This window comes from Chaetodon auriga, chromosome 9 (assembly GCF_051107435.1).
Source record: "Chaetodon auriga isolate fChaAug3 chromosome 9, fChaAug3.hap1, whole genome shotgun sequence".
NCBI lineage: Eukaryota > Metazoa > Chordata > Actinopteri > Chaetodontiformes > Chaetodontidae > Chaetodon > Chaetodon auriga.
Genome location: NC_135082.1, coordinates 4,182,372 through 4,201,418, shown reverse-complemented (window position 1 = coordinate 4,201,418; position 19,047 = coordinate 4,182,372). Strand labels below are relative to the sequence as shown.

General features: G+C 39.9%; 1 protein-coding gene across 1 annotated transcript; it reads left to right on the top strand.

Moving 5' to 3' along the window:
• The first annotated feature begins 1,451 nt into the window (after positions 1 to 1,451).
• LOC143326115 (F-BAR and double SH3 domains protein 1-like) lies at positions 1,452 to 15,908 on the top strand. Its single transcript, XM_076739604.1, has 21 exons — positions 1,452 to 1,541; positions 2,236 to 2,333; positions 2,462 to 2,507; positions 3,680 to 3,753; positions 4,476 to 4,620; positions 4,760 to 4,896; positions 6,958 to 7,021; positions 8,019 to 8,147; positions 9,260 to 9,382; positions 10,127 to 10,222; positions 10,707 to 10,823; positions 11,244 to 11,348; positions 11,722 to 11,877; positions 12,603 to 12,731; positions 13,268 to 13,351; positions 13,524 to 13,668; positions 13,825 to 13,925; positions 14,839 to 14,955; positions 15,075 to 15,225; positions 15,347 to 15,402; positions 15,571 to 15,908. Exons 1-21 carry the CDS (start codon positions 1,521 to 1,523, stop codon positions 15,619 to 15,621), a joined length of 2,145 nt encoding a protein of 714 aa, XP_076595719.1. The 5' UTR covers positions 1,452 to 1,520; the 3' UTR covers positions 15,622 to 15,908.
• Positions 15,909 to 19,047: the final 3,139 nt, after the last annotated feature.

The following is a 19,047-nucleotide window of genomic DNA, read 5'->3' as shown; positions in this document are numbered from 1 at the left end:
TCGTTTTAGACCTTTTATTTATTTTATTTATTATTGATTCATCATTGTGTGAAGGATAAATGTTTACTCATTTACCAAATCATTATTATTTGTCTCCATATGGGTGTGGAAAACATTGTATTTTCCTTTTCAGGGAACAATGGTAATTGTAATTGTACTGACGAGTAACGGACACACGGATGTGATTTTGTTGCAATTTGAAGACTCATTGTTCACATCCCATCCCACCTAAATGACCACATCTTTGTTAACTCTCCGGGGCTGTTCTGTGACCTCATTTCTGTTTCTTTTCATGTTTTGTGAAGTACTTTGTCAACTCAGTGCCACACAAATAAAATTATTATTCTCATGAATCCACTTTGTTGATTTGTTGTTATTATTGCTTCTTACTCTAATTAGCATTTATATGTTAAAGGAGACTGTTATAGCTAATCTCAGCAAATACACTGAATAATGATTAATGTCAACATTTTGAGTGAAAATATCACATAGTTCTCATATATATCTGATCTACGGTCAAGATTACAGAATAAACTTTACATTTCATGTGTTGTCTGTGCTTTAGCAATTGCTAAAAGCGCTGGTATAATCCACTCTGTGTGCTGATGAAGATCCTGTCTTGCTGAGACTTGCAACTGGAATGCTTTTCAGGAAAGGTGGTGCATTAAAAGGTTCACATTTTTTCAAGTCTTTCTTAATACAGTACACACATTCAGTTTGATTCAATTATATTTATATAGCATCAGATCATCACAGAGGTTCACTTAGGACACATTCCATACAGAGCGGCCATCTGCCCTCATGTACATTCAAAAAGTTACTGATGTAATCATTCCATCTGCCCATACTGACTGCAGAGAGATCCTTTCCTGTAGTGATTTCAATCACCGTAATGGTAACTAAAACCACAGTCCAGTTAATATGAATGTTCAACAGTCTGAGTGAGACAAACCAATGAGTTTGGACAGGACAGTGTTTCCTTGCTGAGTCATGGTAGATGGAAAGTAACACAAAGGGGGGATTTGGTACCAAATGACAACATTTTAAACTGTCACTTTTGGAAGCGGCCCTTTAGCTTTATTACAATCAGCTGAACTATGAAATGCATATTTACCCTGAACGAGGACTGTGGATTTTGTCCCCATTCACTTCCATCAAAACTGCTTTGAGGTAGATGTCTCTGAGCCAGAATGTCCACAAGAGACAATTACAGTGAACCTAAACTCTACATGTAAAAAATGTTCATGTATCCTTTAAACATGTGCAGTGATCTGTTCAAGGCAACATAGTAATATGCAATGTTTGACAACATTTCTTTTGGTGTCTCTTTTAGAGTTGGTGACTGTCTGCCGCCCTCTATAGGCTGTCTTCACCACAGCACCACAGTGAGAGAGAGAGAAAGAGAGAGAAGAGAGGGGGAGAGAGAGAGTTGTACTTGTGCATACAGAATGTGAAAACAGTGAGGAAGCAGGAACTTGCACAATAACAGCGACAATATCGGACACTATCAGCATCCAGCCATGCAGCCACCACCCAGAAAGGTAAGGTAACACCGCGAGTCTGATGTGGAGAGAGAAATGATATTAATAGAAAGAGAGTTTACTGCTTAGTCACATTTTGAGTGTCTACTCCACGACTTCCATCAGTCTTCCTATAGACCACGTTACTTTCATTTCAGTGAAAACACTGAAGCAACAAAGACATGTCACATAGTATGCTTCCAAATATGTCTTGGAGATGGATGAGATTTCTCTACATGTCTGCAAATCTGCAAGTACTGAAAATGTATTTTTGCACATTGTGTGAATTTGCTCCATAGTACATGCGTTGATTCTTCAAGGAACTGGTTAAATTTTGATAAATGTACTAGACACGATCATTTAGCGTGTTTAAGGTATTTGGGATCTCACAGACATTTGTGACATTACATCTTGCACTCCAGTCAGAGCTGGTATGTGTTAATAAATGTAGTAGAGTAAAAAGAATATTTCCCTCTGAAAATTTAGCAGAGTAAAAGTATGAAGTAGCAGAAAATGGAAAAACTCAAGTAAAGTAGAAGTACTTCAGAATTGTAAGTAAAGTGCTTGGGCATGTTCACTAAAAGTAAATGTACCTTTTCGGTGAGCATTTAACAAGATATAACCTGTGTTTGTGTGTGTGTGTGTGTGTGTGTGTGTGTGTGTGTGTGTGTGTGTGTGTGTGTGTGTGTACATGTGTGCCCATGTGTGCGCACAGGTAAAGGAGAGCCAGCAGGTGAAACAGGTATTCTCAGAGCAGTTCAGCAAATTGCAGACCAAACAACATCAGGACACTGAGCTGCTGGAGGAGATCAGGTACTGTCCTCTCTGTGCCTCACCAGACTGTGGATATCTGCATGAAATCCTCCCATTGGATTCATCGATCTGCATAAATTACGTTCCTGCTGATGTTGTTGATGGCGTGTTTTCCTGTGTTCCAAAAGGTCCTTCAGTAAGCAGAGAGCAACGATAGAGAAAGAGTATGGTCAGGTGAGCTCACAGAAGCTATTCTAGTCCACTATTAGTCCTCTTACTGGAACCTTTCATTTTTTTTACTGGAAATGCTTTATTGATTTGAGGTCCCATCAGCGCCTGAGTGCTGTGCTGTGCTCTGTCTTGTGACACAGTTCTGTACAGTATATGTGTCAGTATGTTTAAACAGTTAGGATGTGATGCCGTCCTAATTAAGGCTTTATCTGTGTTTTTCTTCTCTTTCCACACTTTCATTTGAACTCTCTGACTAGATGTTCCATTTTCCACCTTTTCAGCAAAACTCTGGAGAGAGCTTTATGTGTTTTTTTCACCATGGTGGAGAATGTGTCACATACATGTGCATTCACACTAATGCTGACAAATGCATACCCCACCTTATGGGAGAGGAATAAAGAAAGCATCATGCTATTTCCTGCAAAGCTATAAGCTACTTTAAAATACTTAAAATACTTGCAGTGACCCAACTGAGTCATGAAAATGTCTGGCACTTTAAATCATTTACATTGATGGAAATCCATAATTTTAGATTTTATTTTTATCATTGTTACAAGCAGACAGAGCTACCCAGAGCCCACACTTTTACAAGAAGTTGGAGCCATGAGACAAAAGAGGAATATATAAGAACTTCTTTCCAGCCACACTAGTGGTTCTATGAGACTGTGCTTAGGTACAGCTGTGCTTGCTAAGTATGTAATGTATACCGAGTACAGCTTAGGCTCATGGAAACTTCACGTTCTGGTTTTTGGTCATGAACCAAAATATTGGACAAACTGAAATTTTGATGACAGAAAAACATCTTACATCATATCAAAGCAAAAACAAGGCCATTGGCGATAATGACAATACTGAGCCAAAGAAGTAGCAAATAATAATAATACTAAAAACTGGATTCTTATCATGAATGCTAATTAAGAACAGCTTAATACAAGTTTAGAAACAAAGAGGTCAGAATGAAATGACATGAAAACCAAATGTTCTCCGTAAAGAGGCATTGCAGGTACAGGAATGTTCCTAGTCACACTAAACCGGGTCTAGGCAAATGATAATGAATGAATGCAATAACCAAATAATGCCCACCTGGTCCTCAGTTAAACCTGAATTGTGTCTTCAATAAACTGCATTTGACTGTCTTTTCTCAGTTGTGATCAGTTACAAACTGCAATTTTCAGGCTCTTCAGAGATTAGCTGCCCAGTACCAGAAGAGAGACTGGCAAAGAGGAAATACAGATGCTATTGCCTCTGGGTAACTGCACACACACACTGTACACAGTCTCTTGCCTTCTGTTTCACTGTTTTGAGGGTGATTTTAATTTCCAAAATCAGCCACTTGACTTGTGTTTCTGGCTACTCCAATGTCATTTTCAGCAAGTACAGAAGGTTGCTTTAGCCAGTGTGGAGCAAGTATCATTTTAATAGTTTTGCAACGGTTGGCACTGAGTCACCAAGTTTTCCTATATTTGGATGAGCTTAAAGGAAATGATCAGTAGAGGAAATTGTATTTGATAAGCTAACTCACCTCTCTTGATCTGTAGAGTACATCGGAGACATGTTGCCATTTGGTGGCTCATAAGCAGGCTATTTACATAAAGCGCAATACGTAATTTCAGATGAAACTTGAATAGTTATTACATAAGTTGCACCACGATAGGGTTCTTCAGTGATACATTTACAGCTGAGCAATGAACAAATGCATAGTTCCCATGTAAAAATTGAGGTATACATACAGTATGTGCAGGAATATGTCTGATATATCTTGTTCTTCAGTGCATTATGGCTATTGACCTTGCAATATAATAGGAACACAATACAGCAATGTGTCTTCATAGCACGTATTAGTATTCGTATTATGTGCATGATCTGTTTCACACATATTTACAGAAAGCTGCTTGGATGTGCACTGTTAGCTTTTAGAGAGTGTAAAGTACACTTCATGAGTGATTGTCAGTGATTGGCGTGCGTTTTCAGGAGTGTGTTTGGCATGTGGCGGTCAGTGATAGATGCAACAGCTCAGTCTGCTGCATCACGAATTGCTGCTGCTGAGGAATACCGCCACCTGATTGGACAAGCCTCCAGAAGTCTTCGCAATGCAAAGGACATTCGAACTAAGAGAGTGAGAGAGCTGCACACAGTAAACACACACACAGTGGTCGCATATTTTCAGTTTCATTATTGCAACATGACCATGACCATGAAATATGAGCAAACTCTTGGCTGAATGAAGTGTCCATGTGTGTGTGTGTTTGTTTTAGGGCCTGGAGAGGCTCCAGAGGGTACAGGGGGAAGTGGTGGATGCTCTGCGAGAGCTGCACAGGCTCAAGAAGAGGTACAATCAACTCAGTCAGATTGCCAATGTTGCCAGAGAGAAAGCTGCTGATGCACAGACCAGGTCAGTGTGAGTGTGTGTGTGTGTGTGTGTGTGTGTGTGTGTATGTGTATGGAAAAGATTGGCTTCATTTACATTAAGACACATCTTGTACATAAAAGCAATACTGTATGTGTTAAAAAGGCCTGTAGATCTCAAGTCATATGTTAAGAGATCTTAGATATATAGTGAATTCTGTAGAAGATCAGGCCAAAGCCGGCTTTTCAAAACACTTCTGAAAATGTGTGGACAGAAACAAAAAAAGTAATATGGTCACTGTGTTTGGTGCTGATACATTCAGTATAATCTAGATTGGTAAACTGGGGCAAATCTTTTGACTGACGCTAGAATTGAGAGCAGGATGGTGCAGTTATCACTTAAATCTAATGAGGACATGTGAGCAGTAAAACCATTGATGGGCCCCAGTTTGTTCTGTGACGTGAACTTCCTCCTACGCAAAGGTAACATCTGATCTTAGCATCATGTTTCCACTGAAAATGTGGATGATAGGTTTCAACTAATATGTTTTTAACCCCCCTTCCCATACCAGTAAAATGAGCCTAAAATGCCTATCCGAAGAATATCCAAGTCAACTGATACCTGTTCTTAAACCATTTGCAGTTTTTCCATGTTTTTGTTCTCTAGTGATTCTGGCATTAAGTAGTAGAAGTTTGAACACACTAAAGTAGAGGGTTTCATTTCCACCTGAATTTTTTTATTTATTTATTTTATTTTATTTTATTTTTTTGCAAATATATGCCTGTAGATCTGGGACTTATTATTTAGGAAACATAATGAGACGACAGCATGAACCCATACATTAGCCAAAGTTCAGTAAAAATTGATAACAATTCCACAGAAAATGAATATTTTACACACTTTTTTCAAATGTATCTTTCAAAAGTAAGCATTTTCCAAAAAAGCTGATTTATTATTTTTATCAAAGTAAATATCAACATTTACATTCAAGTAATCTGTATTTAGGCCACCTATCCATCAAATTTTGGCATCTATATTTATATTTAGGATATATACCTTTATGTTGAGGCCATTGACTATATTCATCATTCCTGCTTTGTGCCGAATTCCTTGATTTGGCAGTAAATTACCCACTGGAACAACACATTCTCATTTTTGGAATTTCATTGGCTATGCAAAGAGCCAGTCATCTGCACAACTGGTTACAACTGGCTCGATCTTTACGCAAAAGAAGAGAACAATGCACTTCCACTCAAAGCAGACTTTTGTTGGCTATTGTCAGGTGTGAACATGACATTGTCAAGCCAAGTCATGGTCAAAATTGGTGGAGTGAGGTGTCAATCAAAGGTCAGAGCGCAGCAGGCAATTTGAGCCCAACATATAGCCTCTGTATACATTCCTACTGGAGTTAGAATGGAGAAAACATGGAAGATTAGCACATCGCTGGCTGTTTCATCATCATAAAAACAGCTTTCCATTGATTATTACATTGATTTGGACAAAATATTTTACTGGACTGGATCGTGTGGACTTTTGCCAATGTAACCTGACTGTTTTTTCTCAGTTATTGATCAGTGCATTACTATGCAACGTCATTGCTGAGTTGCCTGAATTCTATAATTAATTCTTTGTTTGTTGTTGTCTTTGATTGTACCTGCTGTTGTGATTATATCTTGAAATGGCTTGCATCAGGCGAATCACAAGAATCTTAGTTTTCCAACGGGAATGGAATGAGTGCAAAATTATACGTAGCATATGTGTCAATAGACGGGCAGACCATACTCTGGCAGCCTGTGGGCTGTTGGAGTCTTAAGAGGATTTATTCAGGGCTGACACCTTTTTTGTGACATCGATTGAAGTTGCCCATAGCCAATATTTTGACCACAAAACACTAAATACATTAAAAGCTCTGTTATATTGCTATAATAAACCATCAAACTGATGTATCAGACCCATTGTGCAATACTGACAGATTCAACTGTGGTGTGAAATGCTTTCTAAGGCAAACATTACTCAGAGTCTATACATAGAACAGAACTTTGGCATAATGTGTGGCAGTGCTCTGTATGTCTTCTGTTATCAGTATGTTTTACCTTTGTCTTCCAGAGCCAGAAAAAGTGAACATGGGATTTTCCACTTTAAAACAGGACCACATAAGATGGCTACTAAGGTATGAATCTGAAATGAACTATGTTATAATTGACTGTATAACAACATCACCCACATAACAAAAATGACAGACCAAAGAAAAGTGTTTTTGGGGGGCTTTTGTGAAACAACAAAGCCAGCTGAGCTTGCATTGCAGTGTGAAGTGTGGAGATAACATTAGTTCTGCCTATGGGAGCCTCCTACTCTGGTTATTTCGTTAGCTTCAAGTGAGGCTAAAGTTCATACAATTCCAACTTGACTGTCCCTCAATATTAAATAATCCAACATTGCTCGAGTGTGTGTGGCTACAATAGATGCCACTAGCCACATTATCTACTGAATATACTTACACCAAAATCAACTAGCAAAATAAACAGTAAACATAAAAATGGCAAAACTGAGAGCTTTTGAGATTGAAATTGGTATCAATCCATCCTTGAGCTTCTATATACATACAACTATACATACAAAGCAAATCCTGCTTTGTATGGATAGTTCTTGTTGTGCGGACATTTCCATCAAGTTAATCCACTGGATCTTCTCTTCCTCTTCTTCATGAGTCAGATACTGTAGTAAGGAAAACACTAAGTACTTGATATAACTCCAGTTCTATGAGTGCATGCATAGGTCTCTATCTGCATGTTATTGCAGTCACATTAAAGCACATTGTTTTTAATATGCTAAAACATTTCATTTAACGACAGTATTGCAAAATCCACATTGTGGCAGAATGTGACACTGGTGATGGTGACAAAACCAGTTTACTGCCCACCCATACAGTGATAGGTTTAATTACCATTGGGTGAATTTGTTTGGTAAGAGCCTGAATGTAACAGATTTATTTATAGATTAGATTTCATTTATATGGAAAATACAGCACTCCAGCTTTAAACACAAACTGCAGGCTGACAGTGTGTTTAAAAAACATGTAAACTAGACATTTGCTATGTTACGTTTGCATGTATATTGCTCATATTTCATGTTTAAGTTTGTGATGTCTGTTACATGCTTCGCCACAGCTCGGCACCAGATTGAAAGAGTGTGATGACCGTTTGACTGAAGTTCGGAATGAGTATCTGCTGGCATTAGCAGCAGTCAATGCCCACCACCAACACTACTATACTGATGACTTACCACAAATTATGGAGGTAAAACACACACACATACACACACTGTGACACATACAAATTGGAGAGAAGGAAGCTAAAAAACATTGTATCAGTGATGTATCTGATAAAACACTGGCCACATCATTTCATCTTGCAGTCTGATGAGTTTGCTCTGCACGCACGGTAGATTTTCCCCTTATCCACTCAGTCTGTGAAGTTGTGTTGCAGAAATGTAATTGCTGTCATCACCACTTCCTCTTTGATGTTTTTTTTTTTTTTTCAAACAAAAAAAATGAAATCTCACCAACATCCTCTGGTTTGTTTTCCTCATAATTCGCTGTCACCCACTAACACTGAAGTGCTCACAGGCACTGTGATAAGAAGAGGTAGAAATGTTCACAGGAGAGAGAACTGACTGATATTGATCCACCCCCTCCAAACTGAAATAAACATGCTTTTACAGTATGTCTTTATTTAGCCTTTTTTTGGGGGGGGACAGTCCCGGCCTACATGTCAGCACAGTTTACAATGAAAATAACACTCTAAAAAATATGAATTTGTTAGTTTGTACCTCTACAGTACAATTTAAACCCCTGTGTCAAAAGACAAATTGAGTTTATGTTGTGCTCATGCAGTAAATAGAAATGAATTGACAACGTAAAAAACCAGGGGCCAGGCAGTATTATCCCAGCATAGAAAAACTGGTCGTGTTTTGCATTTCTGAAGCTGTAATGTAAATGTGGGTGTTCTGAGAAGAATTGCATACTGCATTGCAAGATGGTGTCCATTCACTCCCATGAAAGTTGTTCCCTCAGTGCATACTTGCTCAGTGCATACAGCGTTTTTGGGTCCATACAGCATGTCCACTGCAGTCCCTCTCTGGCTGCGGCAGGTGAGAGCATGAGCATCCCAGACTTCTGCTGGCTGAGCTGGCTGACTTGTTCTTACTGTCCCTGCACATGAGAATGACATGAAGTCATTTTATGATTCACCTCCTCTCGACTGTCCATTATTGGACTGAATGGATCAAATTCTGATAATCACTTCATGGCTTTTGTAATGTTCAGAAAAAAGAATTCACTGTTTTACAGTCACTTTGTTTGTCATGATTGTGTATGGGACTGACTCTTGTGCTGTCCTTCCCTCATTAGCAAATGGACGGTGATGTTTACGAGGATTTGAGAGGACATTTTACCCTGCTGTGTGGGACAGAGATGAACACTTGTCTTGCCACACACAAACAGTACAGCAGCATATGGGAGAGTGTGGCTAAGGTATGTGTGAGTATGTGTATTGAGTTCTCATAACAACTGGTTTCAATGTCCAAACCACTGACAGCCACATTTGAGCTTCCTTCCAAATGTATTAGATTGGTGACAGGCCTTCAAAAATCAAGGTCTATCCAAACCTTTTGTTGGCTGAGTTTTACACATGCAAAGTGTCTCACAGTGGGGAGAGATCAGACATAAGACATTTCTCACTTTGTTCTTAGGGGGGGCGTGGGTAGGGGCAGAGGGGTTACAGGGAGGTGGACTGACAGAGAGAAAGTTGGAAATGAAGAAAGAAATGAAACAACAAAGAAAAGTCAAACAAGAAGACTATTTTTGAAAGTAAGGATAAAGAGAGATGCGAGAAAATCTTAGCCAAGATATGTGCATTGAATGGAAAAAGAATGGAGGCTCGCTGGTACAGCTAGGTCTTAGAAGGAACAGTTTCCAGACGGAAATTCAACACACAGACAAAATATCTAGACTAATGTAGCAACTGAGTGGAATCTGAGGGTGGACACTGTTTCCTTCTGAATGTGAGTGGGTAGGTCTTCATTTTGGTGATGGTACAAGGCTGGCACAGGCGAGAACACTGGGGTTTTATTCATCTGCACTTCTTTGGTGTTTTCACTGCTCACAAGAAGTTCAACCACACACCAGTGACACCATCCTGTTTGCCTTGAAACTGCACTACAGCAGACTTTGCTTTGTTTGTTCCTGGTTTACATTAATGGGTTGCTGGATTGTCAGGTGACCAGAGAGAGAAACGTTCTGCAGTTTCTTCAAGAATCTGTGTCCTTCGGCAAAACACCTGAATTCAGCTTCCAGCCAGCTCCACGTGACAAGGTGTGTGTGTGTGTGTGTGTGTGTGTGTGTGTGTGTGTGTGTGTGCGTGTGTGTGTGCGTGTGTGTGAGCTCCTGGAGCGCAGGAGCTACTTTCAAATATTGGCATGTGGAGAAACATACAATGAAATTGATTTAAAATGCTTTTTCATCTGCCTCTTATGTGATGAAAGATATTTTAAGTCAGTAAAATACAGCTAAAGGAAAAACTCACAAGACTGTTCATCATTAAGAGAAAACAAGAAATAAGCGTGTGTGCGCATGTACAGGGATGGACATGTTAATATTCTTTATATAATGCAGTCTAGTGCACAACATAACCTGTAGCTTCAAAAAAAGACTAAACAGTTGAATCAACACCTCTGTGGACACACTGTCATTAAACATTAAGCTGTTGCACTGAGTTGCATTATGCTGATGAAGATGAGATGACGCATGGAAAGCTCCAGAGTGAGAAATTGAGGACGTTTGTCTCTCTTCTGAGCAGGTGTCTGCTCTGCAGGAGGTTTGTGCTTCAGAAGCAGAGGGATGTTTGGTTAAGGAGGCCAAGAAGTGGGCTACAAAAGCTGCTAAAGACTACAAGATCATCACCCATGGAGAGAGGGTGAGACTCCTGAGCTGACACACGCTTGTAGCAGTGGAAATGTTGACACTGGTTGTATTGGTCAGTTTTGATTGAGATATTTTACATCTACATCTTGAAATGCACTGAACAATCACAGCAACAATGTTACTTCATCAGTTTCTATTCACAGATTGACCTTTTGCATTATTTTTTGTGCTGACAGTATTTAGAGAATTCACACGTGATGTGTTCTGGTATCTGCCAAATATTTAGAATCCTATCAAGACTTTCTGTGTCAATGCATTTTTGTGAATGGATCAGACAAATCTATAAGCTATGGAATGGAAAAATTAGTTATTGACATGATTTGAAGTCAGTGATGAAAGTGTTGCATGTTTAAAATGCCTCTCTAGAAAGGACTATATTGTATGCTGTATCCCCGCCATGTTACTCCCTCAGGCCCTCCAGATGTTAGAGAGTCGGCTGAAGCTTTTATCAGGGGAGACAGGGCTCAGTGTGGAGCAGAAGATAGCAGAGGTGCAGGACAGCGTCAGGAAAGCCAAGGTACTTGTTTTTGATTGGTTTTTAAATGTGCCTTGTCCCGACAGGTCAAGAAACCCAACATGTGAGTTTGACCGAGTGCCGTTTTTCTTCTTTACTTCATCTGTTATTATTCTGCTCTCAGCCTCTCCTGTCTCTAATTACAGAAGAACCCCCCCCCCCCCCCCCCCCCCCCCGAACTGGCTTTCCTTTCAGCAGATAGTCTGAAAACATGGTCACCTGCAAAAAGAAGGAAATAAAGAGTTCATATACAGTAGTGCTGGACTTGCTGGTCTACTGTTAATTTGACAGATCAAAATGGGAAACTGAGAACAAAACCTAGCTACCGCATGTCTGCCTGTGTGTCTGAGTGTCTTGTTTTTACTTCCTGTCTCAGCTCAGCAGGGTGAAGGCCGAGGCCCGTCTCACTCTGCTGTCAGACAGCGTCACAGGAACTGATCTATGGCTTCACAATGCCATGACCCAGGCAGAGGAAGAGCTGGAGAGAGAGAGACACCTCAGTGAACAGAGGAAATCTACCGAGGACTTTTCAGTATGCAAACACACACACACACACACACACACACACAAAACCAGCCCTGTAGAATTTCTTCTGAAGCTCTGGTGGCTCAGTGGCCTAAGGTGGAGCTAATCAGGGCCTGAGACCTTTGTCACATCCCACTCCCCCGCTGTGACATGGTTACCTTAGCTTCATTCTAAATGCATATGCACAGCTGCACATGCACTTTGTACATTACCAGGCCATCGGTCTCCCACCTGGTGTCAGCCAATGTAGTGATTTATAGTATATTAAAATGAGCAAATAAAGGATAAGGCTGCTGATATTCTGTATCCCTGTTATTGCCAGTGAAAGTATCCAGTCATTGGCTTTCAGCCCCAACCCCCCAACTGACAACATAAATATTTAAACAGCACAAATACATGGTTTTATTTTTTAAGAAAAGGTCAGTGATTCCCTGAAATAGCTGGTCACTGTAGTTTTCATCAAACGTTACTCAAAGAGGAGGAAATAGTCCATTTGTTGAGGACTATTTTCAGTGGTGGATTAATCCACATTTGATGCTCTGGTGAGCATTTGCAGCCGCGGGATGGTGTATGTGGGATTGAGTAAAAATAAACTACACATGTTCACTGCAGGCCTAGAATTTCATAATATTAGGTCAAGTAAGTTGGAAGAGTTGCATCATTATACAGACACCCAAGCAGCGTTCATTACAACACTCATACCACATTTGTGTTTATTGTGTGTTTTTTTAGGAGGATGAGTTTGAGCTGACTGACTTTGAGGACTATGATGATGAGAACGGAGACATCTTTGCAGATCCAGTGTCAGCATCTGGAGTGTGTGTTTACCCTGCAGCCTGCAGAGTTATCTATGGCTATCAGGTAGTGTCTTCAAAAGTATTCCAGCAAACCCTGAGCCTTGGGCTTCACATGGGAGACTTCTGAGAGTGGATTATTGAGATTTCAGCACGTTTTCCTTCAAGAAATAAGAATTTTCAAAAACAGAATTTCAGCATGCTTTTGAAAGAAACAAAATATGTGAACATGTCAGCTTGACACCTCTCTAACTGGTCTGACCATGAAATTTTTTGGGGAAGTAAAATGAAGTCACAGGCAGAAAATGTTGAAAAACCAACCATGTGTTACACACGGACAGATCAAGAAGGAGGAAGACGAAAAGTTCAAATACTGTTTGGTTGTTCGATCTGTATAAATATATCATCTAGATAAGTAGATTAAGTATTTCTGATGCTATTGAAAGCATATAGTAGAATGTTGTATTTCCAGGAAATACAACATTCTGCAAATGTACAGGTGATGTTCTCTGCTGTGTATGTACATGTAGCACTGACGCTGGATAATGTTCTCATTTCACTGAAGAATTCATCAAAATGACAAAAGGATGTTACTTCCTGTAGGCTAGCCAATCAGATGAGCTGTCAATCATGGAGGGGGAGGAACTTCAAGTGATTGAGGATGGAGACATGGAGGACTGGCTGAAGGTAACAGCTGCTCTGTTGTTTTCTGACATACAGTATCAGGATAATATCAGCCATTAAGAAAAGAAAAACCTAATTTTTATTTGGAAAAATGAATCATCTTTGATTTAAGATTGAAGCGCAGTCTGTGCTGTGTATGTTCTCCAGTGTCTCATCTGTGTCTGTGTCTGTCCAGGTGTGTAACGCCTGTGGTCAGGTGGGGTATGTTCCTGAGCGTTATGTGCAGTTCCTGTGTCTACCAGCAGTGGACGCCACTCAGCTGGACAGTTCTTTCAGCTCCACCTCGTCCACTGAGAATAAAGACAGCGCAGCAAACAGAGGTCAGCAGCGTGTGTTATTTACAGAACCACTGAATATATCAACGTACTAACTCTGTCTGAAACACGGACACATGGAGATGTGTGAAGTGTATGCACAAATGCTTCATAACAAGCTGATGATGTTAATAATGCAGTCTGACTTGAATCCTGTGTCAGGTGTCGTCAGAGCTCTGTACTCCTACCAGGCCCAGAGTGCAGAGGAGCTTTCCTTCCAGGAAGGTGCACTAATTCAGCTGATACGCTGTCGGCATGGAGAGGTGTGTATGATATGTACCAATTTCGGGGCTGAATCCCTCAGAGACTGACTGCTTTGCCTCCATGTCTTCATATAACAAAGGCAGACAGCGAGGTGGGTGGGATAGTCACCTAGGTGGAGGATGGTCACCGAGCTGGAGGTGGTGCTGTGTTACATAGTGATGTGGGCAAGTAACGGAAGAACAGACTGGACTACTGATGAGGAGTCTTGTAGTTCAGGAGCAGTGTCTGCTGGATCGTAACAGCTTCACAATGTAAACTCTTCACACTGTCCACCCAAAGTGATTCCCATTGTCCAGTCACAGGACACACTGTTGAGAAAGACAGGATTGTTAGTGATGAGCTCAGTTTGCTTATTTCTCAAACAGAACCCAAAAGCTCTGGTTTCACTGAGGCTCTCTTTGGCTGGATTTGGTCAGTCTGGGCTCCACTTTCATCAGTCTCAGCTTGATCTTTGTATTCTGGCCAGCAAGAGATGTTGTGCATTTTATTGAGAGCCCATTAAAAATCTGAGAGAACATGATGCAATAAATAATAACTACTGATGGACATTTTCAAGTGTAAACAGGAGTAGGTGTGTGAGAAACTTAACAGCTTTTTCCAGACCTTTCAAATTAACCTCCCCATCAACACCAGGAAGGCTTGTAGTTTGCTCTCAGTTGTGATGGAATTCCTTCAACTGTCATCACATGACAGAAGTACTACAACTGAGTAAACTCTGATTGCTGATGAAGACCATGAGATGTAGTTTAAAAGCACTGAAAAAGCTAGTAAGTGAACTTTGAGTTTAGATTATTTTGTGGAGGGATTAGATGAGTTCATGAGGCAGTGCTGGAATTGTTAGTTGTTTTCTTACTTTATATTTTCATTTTATGTATCTGACTGCATGATCGAAGTGATTGTTTTGCTTTGCAGGTGGATGATGGTTTTTGGGAGGGAGAACTGAATGGACGGGTCGGCGTCTTCCCATCACTGGTGGTAGAGCTCATCCACGATGAAGGGGAGGAAGAGGACGAAGAGGAGGAGGGGGAGGTGAGACGTATTCTCTGTATGGTTGTCTGAATAATCCTGATCACATCTGCCCAGCTCATCCTATTGTTCATTTGTTTTCTGAATGACCTTTCACTCCTCATGTTTATTTTTTTCTCCAGCCTCTCCCCACCCCAACCATGCCTCCTTACTTACCCCCCATCCCAAGCCCTTCGAACCCTGGCTGCAGTTCAGCAGTTAGTGCTGCTCCCTCTAGTTGTGTGGAGGGCAAACAGCAGGTCTTTCCCCCTCGGCTTGTAGACGACACAAAAGGTGAGTGGTGTCAAACTTTACTTTTCTCTTTTTGTCTGCTTCCATCGCTGTCATTTTTTCTAACATGAAATATGTTAATTAAGATGGTACGGTTGTATTTGTGTGTGTGTTGTCCCATCAGAGGCTGGAGGCAGCAGCCATAGTTCCCCAGATCTTTCCAGCACTCGACTAAGACCAGTATGTTTTCTCTATTTCTGATGATATTGTTGGGCGTAACAGCATGCCTCAGTGATAACTGATAAATGAGGATTGGGAAAGGCTAATTAGAATTGTGGAGCTGATTCTTGAACCATCAGGGATCACTGATAATAAATCCATCTCTCTCCTCACTCTGGACTGTTTCAGTGTCGGGCACCACCTCCTCCTCCAACACAGAAGCCTTCACCTCAGCCTTGAGACAAAGACTGAGTCACCGTCAAGGTTCACCACAATTAATGACTTACTGTAGCCTTAAAGAAATAACTTGTAATTGTTTGTAAATATTTGTTGATTTATCCGTTGGTCAACTTGGGTCACTTGATGTAACTTACGGCAGATAGCAAAGTCATCCATGTCACTCCAGAATAGTGGAAGTGTGGACTATGTGGACAAACTAGTTTATAAAGTGCACCAGCATTCAATGTAAGAGTGATATAACATTAAAATATAAGAAGAATTCTAATCAATTTCTAAAACATGCTGTAATTGGGGGGAAAAAATCATAAATACATCATGAATTATGACACCTAAGAAAAGTCAAGTGGTGTGAAGCTTTAGCTTTACTGGCTACTGAGCTTTTATGTTAGCTATTAGCATAAGACCCATGAGAGCAAACAGTTAAGAATGTAAAACAACATGAAATAATGCAGCTGTAGCTGGAAAGAAAATGTATTTTATTGTATATATAAATGTTTCTAGTAATGTTTCATTATATTTAATGACTTTCAATGAAGTGCTAAAAAACTGAATGAATATTGAAACATTGAATTTTTTTTACAGATGCTACCACAACTAACTGAAGAATAACGTACTGGATTGTGTTCTGCTGGTAGTAACTTTACCAGTAAAAGTACTAGTCCAAGTAAACATAGCACTGCACAGTTACATTACACTATGAGATTAGATTTTATCAAGTGACTGCAGGGAAGTCCAACGAGGATGCTTTTGTTTATATTTCATTCTGCTGAGATGTGAGTATTCATTTTCTTTTCAGTCAAATAAAACCATTTAATTTTTGAATAAAAATCATTTCATTTTGCATTTCCCTGTTTTGTTTTGCTGTTTTTGTCTTGTGTTTATCATTAGGGTTTTAAATGGCTCTTATTGGTGAGGTTCATTGTGCACTATACCGATAGTATGACTATTTCTCTAACATGTATGATGCACAGCTCAGCTATCTGGGTCACTGACTGATGCCATGTCGTGACATTATCAAGCTCATCAAAGACAAAACACACACAGGTTTGAAAAGCATAGTTCTGGTATTTTATTTCATCAGGTTAAATTATGATACATTTGCATATTTACAAGGCTCTCACATCATGTGTATTATGCTGCCATTCTGTGTGTACCAGACATTGATCACACTGTTTGATCAACGTCATAGTGATTATGGAGAATAATGACTTTAAAGGCTTTTTAGCTTTTGTGGGTTCCAGTGGTTCTTCAGTGTGCATAGTTCAATAGCTGCTGATGTGTATAATGCTTGACCTCTGACCATTATTTTTAGTAGTGCCACAAAATTTTTCCATTTATAATAAAGTGTTTTCTCTACATCGTCAGGAAGCAACATGGTGCATACAATATGCTGCACGCTGACAGAAATGTGTTTATTACTGGTCCCACTGTCAAAAAAAAGAAAAAAACAAAACATTGTGTATATTGATGGACCACGCAGTGTTGCTTTTATTTGTCAATTTGAGGTCCAAGCAATGTTTAGAAGCAGCTGACTTGGAAAGTGTAAGGAAAACAACTGGATTTGTCCTCTATTCATACAGCACGTTCACGTTGTTGCCCTCACTAACCTTTCATTTTATTTCCAGGTATGAATCTGCACTGTCAATGCCTCAGTGGAGGCATATCATTTCCTCATACTACTTTAGCCAAATTCAGTGTCAGAGGCAACTCAATAAGCCTCTGAGTTAGTTCCAAAAATGCTGAGTAAGTAACAATATCTCCTGACTACTGAGTGCCAGTTCTTTCCAAAGGACTCCATTTATTGAGATTGTGCTATTATTACACTTTGTTTAAGTACTATAATACAATATCAATTTAGCATTGTATCTTAAAATCTTGTTTTTCTATAAGAATAAGTTTTTCCAATATAAAGCAGCTTGTGGCAAACTATTTCTTATATTAAGTGAATTTAACTTAACCCTTGTGGGCCTCTCTTCATACATTGAGGAAACTGAAAAGATGAGAGGAAACTCTGCTTTCCAGACTAAAATGACTCTAGATGACCTCTGAGATGGGTAATTCAGAGTGCAGCCACCAGTTTGATTTTACATTTGCAACCTTATTACTTGATCTGGAGAGTTGCTCCATGTTGTAGCATGCTACTGGCAGGACAGGCCTTTGACCGCAGCTGCTAATTTCAACTCGGAGACAGTCAATGCAAATTTCATATCTACAGCAAACTGCTGTTTATTGGAGGGAAGAAAATACAGACCCACAGAGCTTTACATAGATCTGTGTTGACTTATGTGGTTACTGATAGCTGCACCATTAAGACATCTCATACCTTGTTTATCGACACGATTCTATGTGTGTGGTGCCATGTACATATAAGATGCATGTAATTAATTGTTATAGTTCTAAAATGGTTTTAGATATAGTTGCGAAGTACAAAACAAACAAAACAGCATGGCTTTCTTTACACACACTTATTTGAAGCAGTATAATTTACAAGATTATTATGTATGCTTCAACAGGTGAACACATGGGCACGCATGGTGTTGAAAAGTAATACAGCAGCATGTTGTTAATAGAATAAATATGCTGAAGATGACACAGCAGTTTAGGAAAATGCACTAACATGTGAAGGTGTGATGTGCGTGGTGACCAGCAGAGGGTGACACACAGTCTATCATGATCACACTTTCATTCAAAATAACAAACATGAACAGATCCTGAAAAAAGAGAAATATACTGTAAAGGTCTGGATGAGGATAATGTCCTGTACTTCCAGCTGAACAGTGTTTTAGACTTCAGTTGATGAAGACATGTCAGTTTGAGGAGAAGGAAAAGAAGGAGAACAGAGGAGGCTTGAAAGTCAAGTTTGGGGGCAGAGGAAAGACACGGAGTGAGAGGAAAGCTGAGGCAGCAGACAGGCCTCCCAGCTGGCTTCCCATAAAGACCAGGAAATGACGCTGACCTCTGACCTGAAACCTTTGAGCTGTCTGGTAAACTGCCTCTGTTTTAACCAGAAAGAGTCTCCAGGGCCAGTGGCTTGAATGTATACTGGACTGAATGCCTGCAACTGCAAATCCTAACAAATATAGATTCTCTTCAGGAGTTTAGGAACAAGAAGGATTCCCATGATCCCTGCAGATATGCATTTCTTAAAGGTTCAGTTCAATCAAAGTGTAGAAGTTACACACATATGTTCTCACTTTTAATTTTATCTGCTAAGGACATTTCATTGAACTTCACTATCCAGGTGGTGGTTAAACGTCTCCAAACCTGAGCACATAAAACCAAATCTGCGTGCATGGCCAACCACTGAGGACGTGATCGTACGTGAGTTTGTTTTGAATGGGTGAAAAGAAAGAAAAGTGAAGACATCATGAGAAGTCAGTATTACGAAAATGTGGTTTCCTCAGGAGCAGAGCGTCTTAAACTAGG

Coding starts and splice junctions, on each gene's coding strand:
- LOC143326115 (XM_076739604.1), top strand. CDS start 1,521: ATGCAGCCACCACCCAGAAAG. Junction 7,022..8,018: donor CACATAAGATGGCTACTAAG/GTATGAATCTGA, acceptor GCTTCGCCACAG/CTCGGCACCAGATTGAAAGA. Junction 9,383..10,126: donor TATGGGAGAGTGTGGCTAAG/GTATGTGTGAGT, acceptor CTGGATTGTCAG/GTGACCAGAGAGAGAAACGT.